The sequence below is a fragment of the Patella vulgata genome, chromosome 4, assembly GCF_932274485.2.
Source record: "Patella vulgata chromosome 4, xgPatVulg1.2, whole genome shotgun sequence".
Classification (NCBI taxonomy): domain Eukaryota; kingdom Metazoa; phylum Mollusca; class Gastropoda; family Patellidae; genus Patella; species Patella vulgata.
The window spans coordinates 60702278-60721070 of NC_065882.2; the positions used below are offsets into that span (position 1 = coordinate 60702278).

The following is an 18793-nucleotide window of genomic DNA, read 5'->3' on the forward strand; positions in this document are numbered from 1 at the left end:
GGAAGTTACTCCATTAATTCGTTCTAGTGGAGGCAGACCACTATTCATTTCACAAAAGTTTCGTTAGTTAGTTAGTGTTAGTTGTATTTTACGGCCGCTTCCACCGAGGTGATATCGCAGACCACTATTCATTTCACAAAAGTTTCGTTGCGCTAAAGGCTTTTTATTATAGCGGGAGCATTAGTCGGTCATATCATTGCACCAAAGTTGGTATAGCATACTATAATCATGTTACTATCTGCGGTATACGGAAGACCATTAGGGTCAATCAAAGGAATAAATACATGATAGCCTATCTTACAATTACAAGATAGCTATTCACCAAACATAATTGTTGATTAGAAATTACAATATTTTTTTTTTTCAAAAATTGAATATAAATCACTTTACATACTTTCATATTAAATTAATATGTGCTTTTAGAACCATTTCAAGGTTAAAAAAAAATAAAGCCATACGCCCATTAATAAGAACCCACTGAATATATAATGGTACATTTTGGATTAGCGCCATTTCGTCTATATCCCTTTTAAACAAGCTGTTGCCATTTTTACGTTTCGCTGAACCTCTTTCATGCGTCTATATTTAGTTCAATTGAATCTAAGCTTGCAAAATTATCTATCGTTGCCATCTTGATTTTGATTTCTTTAATAATCAATTGATGTACATTCAGGCTTGGATTAACAAAATTTTCTGAAAAATGTAAATGAGGTTCAGTGGTCTTAAGGAGAGCATGAAATCAATGAATCATAATGATATCTATGAAATTGGTGGGACTATGAAGTTAATGAACTTAATGAATGGTTTTTAATCAGGGCATGAAATAGAATGATATTAATGGGAGCATAACCTGAATGTGCTGATTCCCTAACATAAAAAAGTACTTCATTGGCCTAGCTATCCGATAAATCAGTGGAGGGCGAACTTGTAATAAACTAGTTAGAACACTTTTTTTCATGTGACTGACCCTAATGGGCATATCCCTATCTTGCAATTACAAGATAGTTACAGGCTATCTTGTAATTACAAGATAGTTATATAAAATGGTTGTAACAAAAGAGACTAACTTGTAATTACAATTTTCTGAAAAATGTAAATGAGGTTCAGTGGCCTTAAGGAGAGCATGAAATCAATGAATCATAATGATATCTATGAAATTGGTGGGACTATGAAGTTAATGAACTTAATGAATGGTTTTTAATCAGGGCATGAAATAGAATGATATTAATGGGAGCATAACCTGAATGTGCTGATCCCCTAACATAAAAAAGTACTTCATTGGCCTAGCTATCCGATAAATCAGTGGAGGGCGAACTTGTAATAAACTAGTTAGAACCCTTTTTTTCATGTGATTGACCCTAATGGGCATATCCCTATCTTGCAATTACAAGATAGTTACAGGCTATCTTGTAATTACAAGATAGTTATATAAAATGGTTGTAACAAAAGAGACTAACTTGTAATTACAAGTTAATCAGAATTTTTTTTTTTTTCGTTCTAGTATTCTAGTTCTATGATTTGATTGACCCTAATGGTCTTCCGTAGCGGTATGACTATAACCAACATCTTAACCTTGTTATCCTTCCACCCTCCAAATCATGAATATTTACAAAAAAATCAACACATGTCTCTTCAACATTTTATTTAGATTCGAAAATAAAATGAATAAGCATTGGGTAATATTGCACTTTTCAACAGGAAGCTCAATAGTTTAGATGAGCAGTTAAGTTTTCAGCTTCCAAATGTTAATGTTATCACTAACAAATCCTTATTTTAGGTTCTTAATATTATTATTATTATCTTTCCATGGATAAGAAAGGAATACAGGGTTCCCGCGGCTTCGTCAAACATTTTTTCAAGGATATTCAAGGATAAATATACGTCAAATTCAAGGATTTTCAAGGACATTTTTTAGCCTAAAGTTACAATTTTTCATCTTAAAAATAACCAAAACATTACCAACTATGTTAGAATCTCATATTTAAAAGTAATTGAAGACATTTGAAACAAAATTAAGGATCTCAACTGAAATTCAAGGATATTTTCCTATTTCCGCAAAATTCAAGGATATTCAAGACCTTGAAAATGAAATTTTAAATTTAAGGATATTCAAGGATTTTTAAGGACTGCGGGAACCCTGGAATATCTTTTGTTTAATTTAGATGATAGATTCTACAAACTAATAATACTTTAAAGTGAGGCTACATAAAAAAAATATTTTGGTTCTCAGATAATCCCCCGTCACTTAGATAGGGCTGCATTATCGCGCATAAAGTAACTCTATAAAAAATATTTAAATGAATCCAGAAATGTGGCGTAGTTCATTTATCAAGTAACCATTAACCAACCCTGATTAAAGTTACTGACAATCATAAATGATACTTGATAATCTAAAATTCCTATAAACAACATGATGAGATAATATAGTGCCTAGAAATGTGATGTTTATGACCCAGCTGTCATTTAACAAAGTAATAATCTTTTCACAAAAAAAACATAATAACCTTCACTCACATCAGTATGGCCTTATATTTATTTACTCCATGTTTCAACCTACTTCTTAAATTATCATACTTTAAGAAAATAAATATAGAAGTATGTTATCCACAAGAAATGTATTAGCTCCAATTAATTTTAAAAAATTATTTGAATAAATCTTGTAACAAGGGCTGTATAGAAGCAATAGCAGGGAAGTTAACACTGTCCAAAGGGGTTTCCACCTTATCATCAGATGTATTATTAATAATACTCTCTATATCAGGACACCTTAAATTAAAATTGAAAAAAAACAAACTTAAGTATGAAATGAAATGGGGTTTAGTGTCCTACTGTTCTAATCTGACTGGGCTAATGAAGACAGGCATATGTCATACTGTGTGCAATGAGAGAAATTTTGCCAGGACTGCAGCACTACGACCTACTGTTATAGCAAATTCCAACTCACAAGGGTTCTTTTACGTGCATGCCAGTGTGCACACAGGACCTATTTTTTCATCCCATCCTAACGAGTAAACACTGTCCTTATCAGGCCCTCCATTCTCACACACTGATAAGGGGAAACACAAACCAACATCTTACTCAATAAGCCACCACGACTCCCAACTTAAGTAAATGCTTGTTCTATGTATTCATTTTTCATTTATGGCTTCTTATTACTCTATATGTTATGCTCGGCTTGATAAATATAAGAGAGTACCATCATAGAAAACATTTATAAACTAGTAATTGTTATTTCGTATAGAGAAGTTGAAATAAATGAAATGAAATGGGGTTTAACGTCCTACTGTTCTGCTCCTAAACTGGGCTAATGAAGACGGGCATAAGCCATACAGTGTGCTATGAGGGAAATTTTGCCCGGGCAGCGGCGCTATGGCCTACTCTTATATCGAATTCCAACTGCCAAGGGATCTTTTACGTGCACGCCAATGTACACAGGACCTTGGTTTTTTGTCCCATCCGAACGACTAGACAGCTGTCCTTGTCAGGCCCTCCGCCCTGCATCACTGACAAGGGGAAACCACACCGGAAAATCTGGATGAACTTTCTCGGCCAATGCAAGGATCGAACACCAGACCTCCAAGCTAAGTTGAAATAAACTTACTTTTGCCAGTTTGGTATTAAAGATGATAGTTGATCAGTATAGTCTGTAAGTACACCATTCTAAAACAATAAAATACTATAAGTTAATCTATGATCAGACACGGATTTAAAGGAGGAGAACATGAGACCAAGTAAGCGCTCCCGTGAGCTAAAGTACCCAGTGGCGAAGCGAAGGGATGTGGGGCTCGACAGCAACATTGTTGTATTCCTGGTGGGGTTGATTTGTGGATGGCACCTTAGACTTGGAATCGCCCCCAACCCTATTCTAGATCTCCTACTGTCAATGATACATAAGCAACATTACATGCCAGTTAACATTTCTTAGCCGACAAAGTCTTCAACAAGATAATCACCCAAAACATGGATATACACCGACACAAAAGCTATTTCTCGAAAGAAAAGCTTGTCATAGAAAATCTTGTATGTTGACCAAAATTGAAAAAAGTCCATTAAAAATTGTAGCCTCTATCTAGGCTGAATTCCATGGGCACAAATTATCATTGCAAAAATATTTTCGTTCCTACAAATCCAGTCTAGAAGTAATTTTATCAGTGTTTAGTTAATATAGTGATAATCGTTTGATGAAATGTTCAACAAAAAATTTAATAATTATTGATAGTAAAATTCATAGCACACAAGGTCATTGGACAGAATTCAAAGTTGTTCGCTGCGTCATGTGATCGTTTTTTCCACAATCAACCAATCACGTTATTGTCTACATTTGCGAGTGTTGTTGGTAAACACAAAATGGCGTGCGAGAGAGAGAAAGAGAGAAACTAGATCATTTCAGGACTAACACATGGTTCAATTTTATTTCAATAATTCGCTTGCGCGTAGGGGTCTTTAGCAGTTGGAGGAAACTGGAGTACCTAGAGAAAACCCACGAGGTTGGACAGGTGACCCTACTACTCCTTGTCACGTACAACCAGGGAATCGAAACCACGCCAGTTGACTCAATGAAGGACCTCATGATACAGAGCGCACGTGCTAACCATTCATCCATCCACCCCTCCCCCACAATCACAGACTCAATGACAGACCTTAAGACTTCATGTGTACATGTTAAACCATTCGCCCCACCCCCACCCTCCCCCTTCAATATTAAATAGATCCCTTTGTAAATTATGTATGTTATACAGTGTATTAAGTATAAATGTCTACAGTGTATTTAAATTTATCTATTAAATAAATGTATAGGTGTATATTATCTATTACGAAATGTTGGTATTTATATTATGCTATATTTATATTGATAAATATCACCTGATACATGATATAACAAATGCTGTTTTTGTGATTATGACTCGAATGTTTTGGCGTATGTAGTTATGACCAAAATGCCATTTTGCATTAGGGCCTTTATGTCCATAACCCCTACTAATAGGCCTAGTACGGTACTTCATCAACTTCACCACCTACTCCTTCATTGATCTTTCCGACGTGGTTTCCCCTTGTCAGTGATGCAGGACGGAGGGCTTGACAAGGACAGCTGTCTAGTCCTTCGGATGAGACGAAAAACCGAGGTCCCGTGTAAACATTGGAATGCATGTAAAAGATCCCTTGGCAGTTGGAATTCGATATAAGAGTAGGCGATAGTGCCGCTGCCCTGGCAAAATTTCACTCATAGCACACTGTATGGCTTATGCCCGTCTTCATTAGCCCAGTATAGGAGCAGAACAGTAGGACGTTAAACCCCATTTCATTTCATTTCATTTCCTTCATTGATCTCACCAAAGAAATTAAAATTACATTATGGCACACTACTACTTCATCAGAGTTAAGGAAGTCAGTTTTATCAGAGATCCGTATAATTTGCAAGAAAAAATCCAAGTATGTTCGAGTTGGGGCTACACCAAAGTGGGACAATTTAGTCCAGAATAATACAAAAACAGCATTTTTATTACTTTATTCAAAGCACCAATAACATTTTTGCTGTTTTGATAGGTCTGGTGAAAAAAATATCTTTATTCTAACTACTAAATGTGTTAGGTCTAATATGTGTGAATATCTACTGGAACCTAGACCTTCGGGACATAAACATATACTTTAAGTTTCATCAAACCTGATAAAAATTGTGACTTCAAGAGGGTCGTTTTTTTTATTAAAATCAGATAAAAATTGTGACCTCTAGAGGGTCCACAAGCTAAAAATGTGATTTTTCGTACAATGAGGGGCCATAATCCAGGAAGTTACAGTACAATATGCGCAAATTACGAAAGGAACCAAGATCTTTGGATTATAAACATACATATCAAGTTTCATCAAAATCAGATAAAAATTGTGACTTCTAGAGTGTCCGCAACCTTGGTATTACACACTTTTACACTATTTGCATACAAGAAGCAGCCAATTTGTCCGGCAGTTTAGGTCATATTTTTACGAAATTCGAACTCAACCTTGATGTGTAACGGTGATTTTTCAAACAATCAGGGGCCATAATCCAGGAAGTTACGTTCGGATATGCGAGATTATCGAAGGGAACCAAGATCTTTGAGATAGAAACATAGAGGGTCCACAACCTTGGTAATTGAATGTCACTTGATAAGGGAAAACGAGAAAAATAGAAATAGTCCGTAAATTCCCTTGTCTTTATTCATTCTATACTTAATAAAAACATGGTTAATGCACAGACTTTTTCTATTTTTCTCGTTTTCGCTTATCTAGTGACAGTCAGTTATTTTTTTGAATTGTAAGATATCCTCCCACAATCTCATTATTAGTGAGCTGAAATTTGCCCGTGTATCTGTTATCACTCGTCACTTCAGTTAGTTATATAGAAGGATAACTCGTATTTTCCTTTTGCGTTCGTCACTTCCCTTTCTTGAAAGCTTCTTAACGCATCTATCGTAGCAATGATCTCTGAGTTAAAATTATATTTGGAACATGTTTAACCATTTCTATCACATATGTGATAATAACTGACACCAATACTGTCCTTTAAGAGTGGAATTAGCTGATATTATTATCAGGAAATAACTGATCGTTTACAGAATATTGGTCCAATGTCTTGTTTTTTGGTTGGGTTTAATCACAATATAAACTAACCTTAACTAAAGCTGTAACAAGTATATATATAAACATTGATCGTTGTTTAACTGCAACCTCTTCTTCTTCTAAAAGTCTAAATATCTTCTTCCATTGTTGATGTGATACTAGATATCTAACAGTTCTTAAAATACTGTTTTTGTCACCACTGTAATAAATGTAATAGTAAAATGTGCTGGAAATTTTAATGGAATATAATCAGGATTTTTAAGACAAAACCGAGGACAAGACGCACAAGCTAACTATGAGACCCACGATTCACCAAATCAACTACCCAGAAGTCTAAACTACATTTAATAATTTATTTCGTGAAGACACAAAATTTGACGCAGGGAAAAGAGATTTAATCAAGATTTTCGGTGGCTAAACTAAGCTGTCAAATCAAATTATCAATGTCTGACCCAACCCGTGTGAAGCCAGAACAAAAGATTGTAGTAACCAATTAAAAGAGACATTTTGGACATAAAAATATTCACAATACAGATTTTATGCCAAGTATTGTTTAGAATATTATAATGTATATTGATAACAATAATAGCTTAGATATGTAGACATTATATCTAGCCTGTACATGGTTATTGAAAAACTTTTTAAATTTTGTGTGTGTTTTTCTTAAAATAAATAAGTTCATAAAGTTCAACATACCAAGCTAACAATAATTTTGAGGTAGAATTAATAGCTATTTGTGGTTTAACTGAGGTCTTCGGTTCTGGTAGGCAATCTAAAGCTTTCTGATAATACTGCATCTAAACAAACACATAATATCTCAAATCAGAATGGCATTCAATTAAAGAGCAATATATTAAAACAAATGACACAGCTTCAACTGCTTTATAAATAAATAAACAAATACATAGTACTAAAATGCTCTTTGAAAAATGAATTTAGTTGCAATGGTAAAATTTCATCAACTTTTCAAAGTTAGATGCCGCTCTACACAACATTTCAAATAGGAAGTGTTTTCAGATGTTTTTGTAAAACTAAGTATGCCATGCAATATAATATACCCTCCACTACATATAGCTAAACAAAATGATCATTGGATTTGTAAATGCTTGTAAATGCACACACCAGTCGATAAGCTAGTCATCACAATTAACATCACATAATAACAGTGGAGGTCGGGTGTTCGATCCCTGCATTGGCCGAGAAAGTTCTTCCAGATTTTCCGGCGTGGTTCCCCCTTGTCAGTGATGCAGGACGGAGGGCCTGACAAGGACAGCTGTCTAGTCCTTCAGATGATCCGAAAAAAACGAGGTCCCGTGTATACATTGGAATGCACGTAAAAGATCCCTTGGCAGTAGGCGATAGTGCCGCTGCCTGGGCAAAATTCCCTCATTGCACACTGTATGGCATATGCCCGTCTTCATTAGCCCAGCATAGGAGCAGAACAGTAGGACGTTAAACCCCAATTCATTTCATTTCATTTCACATAATAACAGCCTTCAAGATTGCATGTATGTGTATCCATCGCTAACTGGTGGCATCTAAGAACAAGCCACAGTTGATTAATATACTAGCAGTATAACAATCAATGGTAGCGGTAAATCTTGGGTGATAAATTTTACACTGAACTATTGTAAAGATCTATTAAATACAAGAAATATTATCTTACTATATGTCTTTTTCTAACAAAAGCTGAAACACCAATATATTTCTCACTAACTATTTGTGACATTTCAACAAACTTCACCTGTATAAAAACAACAAACACGATAAAACAATCTTCAACATCCTATGCCCATGCACAAAAACTATATCGAATTGCCATTTATCTGAGAAATTCCTAATTAGCAAAAGACAAAACTACTATAACAGGTTCATATGTATACAAAGTTTCATAAAAATCTCTCAAGTGGTTCATTAAAGATAATATGCTCTGGAAACAAAACAGGTTGGACAGAGCCCATTTCATTATATCTCCCCATAACAAATTCATTGTGGAATAAACTACACAAATTAAACCCCAATAATTACAACGTTTGACAGCGTAAGCGGCTATATTTAAATGGTTGTATGTGAATTATTCTAGGTTTAGGAACATATTCACAGTTCAAACAAAATTTACATACTAATGTTCTTACCAATAGTTCTGGTCGTAATTTAAAAATCAATCTACAAAGATGATTAAAAATAAATGGTTTTTGATTTCCTGGATCTGTTTCACCCAAACCTAACACTTTGCGCCATTTGACCATCTCAGTTTCAGTGACTGATTCTAAAATCATAAGAGCATTATGAATATCTATGTAAATGGAATTATTTAGAAAATCTGAAATGAATGCAATATTCCATTGAACATTCTGAAATTTAATTTTCTCAATTCGAAAAATAGTGAAAATCGCGTGAAACAGGGGATTTCGGCAACAACACATACGTTGAATAAATAAGAAAATATCTCAACCAACCACAGTTGAAACATATTCCTTGTGTTTAATTACGTCACGATTCTATTCACACCACCTCAGATGTCGGGACAGACAGAAATGTGAAGGGACTGAATTCCACTTCACTCAATTGCAATTCTGTCAATTCGGAAACTCCGGGCTGACAATCGAGTATCCCAGAGAAATTTGGTTCATCTATATATGATGTAACTACACATCCTTAGTTAATCAACCCAAGACAAAAGTGAGAAATATTGTTCAACTATATATCATGTCACTATGCCCATTATTGGAGTTTAGAAAAGTTGAAACAACTATTACAATTAGACAGTAGCATTAACGACATTCCAATTTGCTTTACCTTCATCTAAATTCAGACTGTGAGATAAAATATCTAGTACTGCTTCTGGATATTTCTCAGCTAGAATCAGAAGCTGTGACTGCTGCCAGGAACTGGGTAAATTAAGAGAACCTGATAAAATTTTGTTGATTTCTGATTCTAGAACCTCAATATCGATTTTCTGCATCTGAATACAAAAAAATATAACATATAAATGTTGGCCGATATTTGTGGTTGACTTTTATTTTGTTATCAATTTGACTGTACTGAATACTGATGGTTTTTAAATATTTTTCATTTAATAAACTTACGTCTTTATTAGTTCCATTTCTATTTACATCCTCATTTTTCTTTTTTTCTGATAAATCTTCTAATCTCCAAAATTCCTTAATAAAGGGTTCTAAAAACAATCAAATAACAAATATTTTGACAAGCATAACTTTTTCATTTTAAAGCTTCCATTTTTAAATATATTTCAAACTTTGTTAGATATGCTAAGATATGTTAATAGACTGGAAGCAAGAAAGAAATCAGAACTTCAAGGTCCACAAAGCAAAACAAGGCCATTCTAATGCTATGGCTATTCTTGTTATTTCAATAATTTGCTAGAATGAAGAGGTCTTCGGTAGTAGAAATTAACCAAAGAAGACGGTAAAAAAAGCAAGATGTCAGGCATGTAACACTAGTCCTCACTCATATAGTCCTCAAAATTACATAAGTCCCCAAATTTAATGCTGTGTAAGTGCCTGGATAACCATTAACCATCTATTCTATACATTTGGCAAACAATCTGATTAAAATAAAGATCTATATTTCGCTTCGTTCTTTTATACTTTGGATGGCCTACACTACATGAAGATCTGACAAGTTATAGCGATAGGTCACGTCAGGGGTCAAAAGACCGACTTATGACCCTATATGATGTCAGACATTTGATTAACCAATCAGCATTGATGTTACTAGAGGATTACCCACAGTTCTGTGTAAAACACGCCTAAAGCTCGCCGTAACAGACCGTTTCATTGGCTTATCCCTGACACCATTCAGAACACAAGTTAAATAACAACTCTTCCAGAACCAAGTGTAGTAAAGACAAGTAAAACGAAATTTTGTACTATAAAAACGAAACGAAATAGGATCTGTGTTTTAACCAGATTGACTTGCCAAAGTTCTTGTGGTAAAATGATCATCCTGATTGTCATACAATTAAATAATGGTATACTACAAATGAGTTCCATAACCCCTTTAAGTAACTCGTGCAATTATGAATGGTTCAATGTTTTGATTTGAAATTTTCATACCTGGTAAATAAGATATATCATGACATTTTGCGTTCGGTTTACATAGTTAAAATCACTTTCATGTTCTATACCGCTAACACCATTAGGCAGTCCAATGCTCTAGATATTGTAGGTTTGTAGTAAAACGTATGAGTGAATATAATGCTATACATATCACTAACCTATAATATGAGTAAGTTGTGATCTGGGTTGATCCATTTTATCTTTCTCCCAACTTTCCCGTAAATCTTTTGAAGTCTTAATTGATTCTTTACCATTTAACCGTTTCTAAAATAATTATAAGATTAAATAATATGTTGACATCAAATACAGCTACCTTAAGTCATTTGACAATGTTTTGAAAAGAACAAACACATATCAAGCTCTGTCAAAATGACCAGTAATATGTTTTTTCTGGGTTAAAACTTAATCTTTAATGGGGTTTTACATAATTACTGTTCAGGGGGCTTATTTTATGATGAGTATTCTAAAATTCAATAGATTTGTAATACAAAATGTTCTATTCATGTGTACAGAAGTGTTATGTTTGCTTTGTGAAATAGAGTCCTTAATGTGAAATAGTAACAAGGACTGCACCAAACATAGACAATAACACAAGACAAATCTACATACACAGCCATTTCAAATAATTAACATATATATCAGATCAAGTGAATGGATCCATATAGCTAACCGTAAATGTTCAATGCACTGTACAGTCCCTGACCTGTAGTAAATTTTGTCCTTAAAGTGGCAGAGAATCTATAAATATTTCCTACCTGAGAAATTTGAGCATATTGTAAACCGTTTGTTTGAAATGATGAACTTTTAGACAGGCAGGCTACTAGTTGATCTCTTTTTACACATTTCTATAAAAACATAAAAAATAAAATGACCATATTAATCGTAAAACTACTCATATAGTTCAAATTGACACACTACAATAACAAGCATATATAAAGACTATTTTATAGTAGTTGATGGAATACCTGTATAACATAGGCTTCTGACTGGGTAAAAAATCCACCAATAAAAACAGGGTTTATAGATGTAAGGGTATCTTCAATTTCTGTCCGGTCTGGTGATTGGATTACTTTTAATAATTGGCCAATAAGAAGACTGTAGAGCCTGAAATAAATTCACATATTATAATTTTAAACAGTTTCAGTCATTCGATTATCTGTTTATCTGAAGTTCTCTTCTATTTCTATGGTACTCTGGTATCAAAACTTCTAGATATTTAAAGAATCAAAAGCAAGACTGAAACCCGCTATAATCCTTTCTGCCAAACCAGTACATTGTGCTAGAGCTATGTGGTCAAAAATAGGAGGATTTAGGATAACTTTAAAGAAAGAATCTCATTGCAAATCCAAACATTTCTTTTAAAACAATTATTTTCTTTATTTTTAAAAGAGAAACATTTTTTATCAAAAAAGCAGGAAAGTTCTTACCTGATGTCATTTTGATTTGAGATGCCTAAAAATCCATTGGATAGAAAACAGTTGTTTTTATTTATGTTTAAATCTGATGGTAGGTGAAGAGATGTTATGGCTACTGATCCAACTTTTTCTGTAAAACAAATATCATGAACACTATAATATCTACAAATATGATAATAAATTTTTAAATTCCTATACTGCTATGTATGTGTAATAAATTCAGAGTTAATCTTCCACCAATTTAAATTTAAAGAGCACATAAATTAACACAAAGACATGGTATAAACTAAAAACAAATTTCATCTTAACTCATTGATAATTAATTGCGATATATTCATTCATATTAACTCATATACATGTTGCTCTATGCACAAAAACAATTTTAACAATAATCTAAAATACTCTATATCATTATTTAAGCATATGACATCACAGAGACCATATGAATATTAGGAGTTGTGTGATGCTCTATTTACATTGCATTATACAAACTAGCCAGACTGATTCTTATTTCAAGTGAAGTTAGCAAGACAATATAGCATAGCTTTCGGATAGTTTTTAAATAATTAATAGAGAGTTACTAATCACATACCTTGTTCTACATGAAATATATAAACAGTTCCGTCATTATATACTACAACCAACTCTTCTAGGACAGAATCATAAATAGTGACAGCATCACAACATGGTAAACACATCTAAAACCAAGGAATTTGTATAAACAAGCAGAAATCTTGCAAGTCATATTTGGCGATATTTCATACACATTAAATAACAATAACCCAATTAAAATTAAACATTTGTTGACAGATTTGGATGCCAATAATTCAGTTATTTATATTACAAAAGTCCAAAACCAATTTAAAACCATTAATATTTATATTGTTACCTGTGATATCACTGACATACAACATAATATTATATTCCTAAAATCTAACATATGATTGGTCCAATAGTTGTCAATCCTCATCTTTTCTCCACCAATGAAAACTGTCACATGATCTGTAGATGGCCTCCATAATATAGTTACGTGTACTTTTGACGTTGTGTGCCTGGAATTTGGTACCCTTGTTTGTTTTTTTAAAGATTTTAAATCAGATACAATATAAATGTTTAAAGGGGCATTATGTAAGGTTTAGATAAAGAGCTGGACGTTCTAATTTATAATATTTTAAAAATAGATAATGTCAAGTGTAAAGTGAATCTATTGAAACAATTTTGTAGAACGTGGCATTTGACATCACCGAACCAGTTTTCTAGTTTGAAGCTAACTTCGAATATATACCATTAACACCAAATCTTATTTGCAGTGAACAGTGATGTTTTATATTATCTCCCTTTTGTTTTCGTTTTGAGTGACGCATGCCATATCAAGTTTACGCCCGACTCCCAGATCCATTCACTTGATTTGATTATACTTGGCTCGCTGAAGGTCCTGTGTTCGATCCCTGAGTTAGCCAAGAAAATTCCTTGGGATTATCCGGTGTGGTTCCTTCTTGCCAGTGGTGTAAGCAGGAGGGCCTTGCAAGGGACAACGTACAGCCGTTCGGATGGGACAAAAACCTGAGGTATGTCCCGTGTACACATTGGCATGCACGTCAAGGAATCCTTGACAGTTAGAATTCAAAAATGTCCCTCATGACGACATGATTTTATGATTCAGCACAAAATATGCTATTTTTTTTTCACGGCTTGCAAAATGACTGACGGGTCTGATCCAGTTTCGGTCATTTTCCAAAGCCCTCAGTCCCATCCAGCATATATGGCCGACATGGAACCCATGCTATTGACATAACTCCTGGAAGCATGCGTGTACCTTAAAATATCAATCATCACAAATCCATACTTACCTTGCTACAATACATAAAAAATCTCTCATTTGAAAGACATCAGCTTCAGGACAATGTGATAATATTATTTCTAATTTACCAACTGACCTTTCTTCTAATTCTTCTAAATCTGTAAAGATTAAGATTGGTTAACAGACGAGCAACCTCAACACTGCAAAAATCTCAAATATATAAAAAAGCTTTGAAGTTTCTTGCAGTTTTATAGTATGCCAGCCAAACTAGACAATGTTTATTAAATTCAAATTTTGTCTGAAGTAAGATATATCTATTTATACCATTAAACACCACGGCATTACACATTTACTGTCACACATTAGCTGAAGCCTAGTCTACACAACAGTGAGTATTTGACTGTGGCCTTTCAGATGTCAATTTCATATCAATACTATTGAGATATTTTTCTTTTTATTGATATTTTTAATACATATCCAGTACAAAGTTAGAAATATCAGGTACTAGTTCATCAGCGCCTGACATTTTATCAGGCTTCAAGTTACAAATAAATACTAAATGTTTCCATTTTTACCCTTTGGTAATCCACGCTTACACACATTATAAACACCATCGTTTCTTTCACACCAATAGATGGTACTATGATCATCTTGTACACAGAAACTGATGACCTCACTGGTCTTAGTTGATGGAATTTGAACTTGGTGGACGCCAGACCATACCTGTGTTTCACCGGAATACTTCCAGACTTGCAATGTTCCATTTCTAAAAACCTACAGTACATTTAAAGTAACAATCCAGCGGATTCAGAATAACTGAATTATTTCTACTGTCTAATGTGAAATAAAATGGTAGCAATGACTTGTAACTCATGTCAATGGCTATAATTTCATAGACTTGATTAATGTTAGTTTATTTATAAAGTCTGTGTACGTATGAAATTTAAGCACCAAAATATAGAGGTATGGTGTATTTACATTGTATGAAAATTTCAGCTCAGAATATCGAGTCATTTGGACGTGAACGTCAAAACTGCTTATTCGGACACGTAACCCTTTTAAGATTTCAGGTCAGTTTTTTCGTTGGGTGACCTGATAATTGATTCCCATTCCTTTAGAGGTCTATACAATGAATGACCGATGTGCTGTACTTGATAACGAAAGGTAAATTTCACCTACACATAATTTTTATAAAATAAAAGTCTAGTTTTATCAAGACACCACATAATACAGCTTGGGCCACCGGTCCCCAATTCCAGGTGAAGACTGACGGGTTTAAATTGTTTGAAAATGTATCACATATATTGAGTTAGTGGCTCGGATATAGGGTAGAGGATTTTAAGGGATTTTAACACACAATTAGGCAGTTTTATTCTTGAAAATATTATAAGGATTAGCCCTTTAAGATTGGTTCCTAAACAAATATCTACACATTTACACTTCAGTTATAAAGTATTTATTCAAAAGTCTATAACTTACAATTAACACTGTCTTGGAATAAAGATTAGAGAGAACGATATCCACAACCTCACTCTTAATATCTAACAAATCGAGAAAAACTGTATCCTCAAACTGCTGCAAAAAACCCAAAAAAAAACAGCGGCTGCCAGACAGGATACACCCACATTTTGCAAGAGATGGATAGAGAACAAGCTAAACAAAAATTGATTTTTCGTACAATCAAGGGCTATAATTCAGGAAGTTACGATCCCGAAAGGAACCAAGATCTTTGGGTTATATACATGCATTTTAAGTGTCATCAAAATCAGATGAAAATTGTGACCTCTAGAATGTCCACAAACTAAAAATGTGATTTTTCGTACAATCAGGGCCCATAATCCATGAAGTTATGGTCCGATATATACCAATATTGAAAGGAACTGAGATCTTTGGGAGTTAGACCTATATTTTATGTTTCGTCAAAATCGAATAAAAATTGTGACCTGTAGAGTGTCCACAAACAAATTGTGGACGGATGTCCGGACGGACGGACAATGGCAACGACAATATACGTCCACATGAAAATGTGGGCATATAAAAATTAGAAATAAGTTATCATCAATTAATTTATCAAACTTCAGAACATGTATGGTTCTCATAATTTTTCACAACTTTCATAACTTTAAGAGAGTTTAAACATTTTATTTCATAATTTCATATACACTGTATAACCTAAACCCTATAACTAATATGTCAATCAAGGTCTATGCTTGCTATTTTTTAAAAACAATAATGTGTAATATAAAATGTGTTATTTTCAATTTCTATACTACATGACAGTGCTAGGGTTTAACAATTGGAGTCACGGTGGCTCAGTGAGTAAAAAGTTGGGTCTCTAATCTGGAGGTCCTGTGTTTGATGCCTGCGTTGGCCAAGAATGTTTATTAAGATTTTCCGACATGGTTCCCCCGTGTCAGTGGTGCGAGACAGAGAGCATAAACTTATCATCACTCTAAAGTGTGCTTGCAGAGGATCTGTACCTGTAAATGTGCTGGCTTACAGTCAAATGTCAAGAGATGTTTCTCCTTATCAGTTGTAATAAAAACATGACCAGCGGCCAGCCAGGACTTGCTAATTCCTCCATTTTTTATGACTTCTGAAAGTTTCTAAAATGAAAACCAATACAAATATGCATTACCTTAACATTGTTAGTAGTCCAGGACAAAGAGACTGGTAAGGAACATAGAGTACACATTGGTGTGCACATAAAAGAATCCTTTTATGGGCCGCTTTATGAGTAAAACTTAAGTTAATGATGTATGCCCATCTTCATTAACACAGATAATATAGGAGCAGAAAAGTAAGACATTAAACCTCATTGCATTTTCCAGGCAAAATTTTCGTAATCCATCTGCATATTCTCATCTTTATTAGCCTTAAATTGGTGCAGAAAAGTTGGATATTAAAGATTTCTTTAAGCTTTTGATCAAAGTAAAATCTCTGAACGTTACAAAATGTTGATTCAGAAAATAATGACCTTCTCCATGCTGACTCTCCCCTCTGACTATTCATCACAATATAGCAGGAACATGTATCAAAGAGGCAAGAGGTAGTTCTCTACGTTCTTGTCACTGATAGTATAATCAGGTAAATACTATGGTTCAAAATTAGCATCTGAACGAAAAAAATAGTGGTGTTAAAAATTCAGAATTCGGACCCTAGATAAGAAACCTCACCTCTCAAACCTCCGTGTTTTGAGATAAGTGATGGTACTCTATAGTTTCAACTGCCAAACCCCCAACGCTAATCAAATAAGCAAAATTGACAATTTTTTCTTCAAAATAACAATTGATTATTGTTATTTATAACATTTCTGCCACATCCAACTACAATTAAGCATAAAATCCTACCTCTTTTTAAATCAAAGCGATAATAGATTGCTTTCTCAAGACATTTTAAATCTGACGTCTTTAACACATAAAAAGGTGGGGCCTCGTGTACAATAGCCAATCACAGTTCTAACCTGATCCGAGCTGCGCGCAGGAGTACACCGTAATTATGAATGTTCGTATCAATTTTGATAAAAACAACGCTTAGTTCACTTTATTGGCAATATTTGCTCATAAATGAAAGTTGTTTCAGTTTCAGTAAATTGGACTGTGTTAGTGTGTATGTCATACTCATAAAATGATAAATCATATGTGTAATAATTTCTAATAATAAAAATTAACTTATTTTTAAGATGTTACATGCATTAATACAGAAATTAAGTTTGCCAGGTGAAACCAAAGGCACCCAATCGTAGCTAAAACAAGCACATCATTATATCTCAACCATATTTGGTACGTTCTCGTAGCTAGTCGGACCCAAGAGCAGGAGCCTGAGGAGGGCGGAAAAAAACAAACTTACGTCTTTCCTGCTGAGAGGAAAACAAGATATTAAGGGTTTAACTTCAAAATCTACATTCTTTAGAAACTCTGCTACACAATCATCAGATTTTGTAAGTTTCCATTTTCTATTTTTTATGTTATTACATAGTATGCACATTTTGTTACGATTGTTTACATTTTTATTACTTTCACTTCATAGCTAAAACTATCTTTTGCACTAGAGATTAGACTAAGGGAAATAACTGTAAAAATGACGAAGGTGATCCAAGGGACAAAACTCCAAAAGTGATAGAAGTGAGTTGCCTCCCATTATATATAAAATTGTCTATGCCCTGAATAAAACTTGAGGACAACACTGGAACATTTTGATGTATTACGTTGTTAGGAGATTAACAAATGAAGTGATTAACTGCAAGAAAAATATAAAGAGACTAAATTTTTTAGCATTCATTCATATTGATGATGTGACTCCCATAAAAATCCTACCTCTAACCCTAAATATACTATTCAAAAAAAGTAGGGGATATTTGATTTTGGAGGCATAATACTAAAATATGCAAATGACTATGAAAAAAGTCACTATAGAACCTAACAGAAGAAACATTTCCAGTTACATGTGACGCCCAAACGCACCAATAGCTACCGCATGGAATGCAGGTGATGCTTGGGATCATCATGGGGGTCCAACCCAAGATTTGCACGACTCTGACTTTGAATGTTACAGTCATTGTGGCATTGAATTCCAGGGTGGAAACATCAGTTTAATTGTTTTAGTGACCAGAAAACAAATTTTGATATGCGTCGGCTTACCCAAAATGAAAGGTTACGTGCCCTTGGCATGCTACAGATCGGCACAACACAAGCGGTTTTGGCGCGGACGATGAATGTTTCTCAGTCTGTCATAAGCAGGCTATGGTCCAGATACCGTGATACACAATCTGTACAGGACAGACCACGCTCAGGTCGACCAAGGGCGACAACTCAAGCCCAGGATCGATTTATCCGTACCTTGGCCTTGAGAAATCGTGTCATCACAGCAAATCAGATCAGCGCTCGTCTTCAAACAGACAC

At 34.1% G+C, this 18793-nt stretch overlaps 1 protein-coding gene across 3 annotated transcripts; it reads right to left on the bottom strand.

Moving 5' to 3' along the window:
* Positions 1-1627: 1627 nt before the first annotated feature.
* LOC126819407 (uncharacterized) lies at positions 1628-17921 on the bottom strand. Of its 3 annotated transcripts, none has more exons than XM_050547414.2 (19): positions 17742-17921; positions 16373-16498; positions 15372-15464; positions 14468-14666; positions 13942-14050; positions 12981-13143; positions 12684-12789; positions 12104-12221; positions 11642-11780; positions 11432-11521; positions 10835-10940; positions 9684-9772; positions 9394-9559; positions 8730-8863; positions 8261-8338; positions 7291-7391; positions 6646-6793; positions 3602-3660; positions 1628-2766 (listed from the first exon to the last, which is right to left on the bottom strand). In XM_050547414.2, exons 1-19 carry the CDS (start codon positions 17877-17879, stop codon positions 2643-2645), a joined length of 2286 nt encoding a protein of 761 aa, XP_050403371.1. In that variant the 5' UTR covers positions 17880-17921; the 3' UTR covers positions 1628-2642. The 3 variants fall into 3 exon arrangements, with proteins under 3 accessions (XP_050403371.1, XP_050403370.1, XP_050403372.1); XM_050547413.2 differs by having other exon boundaries at positions 15372-15467; XM_050547415.2 differs by having other exon boundaries at positions 15372-16498.
* Positions 17922-18793: the final 872 nt, after the last annotated feature.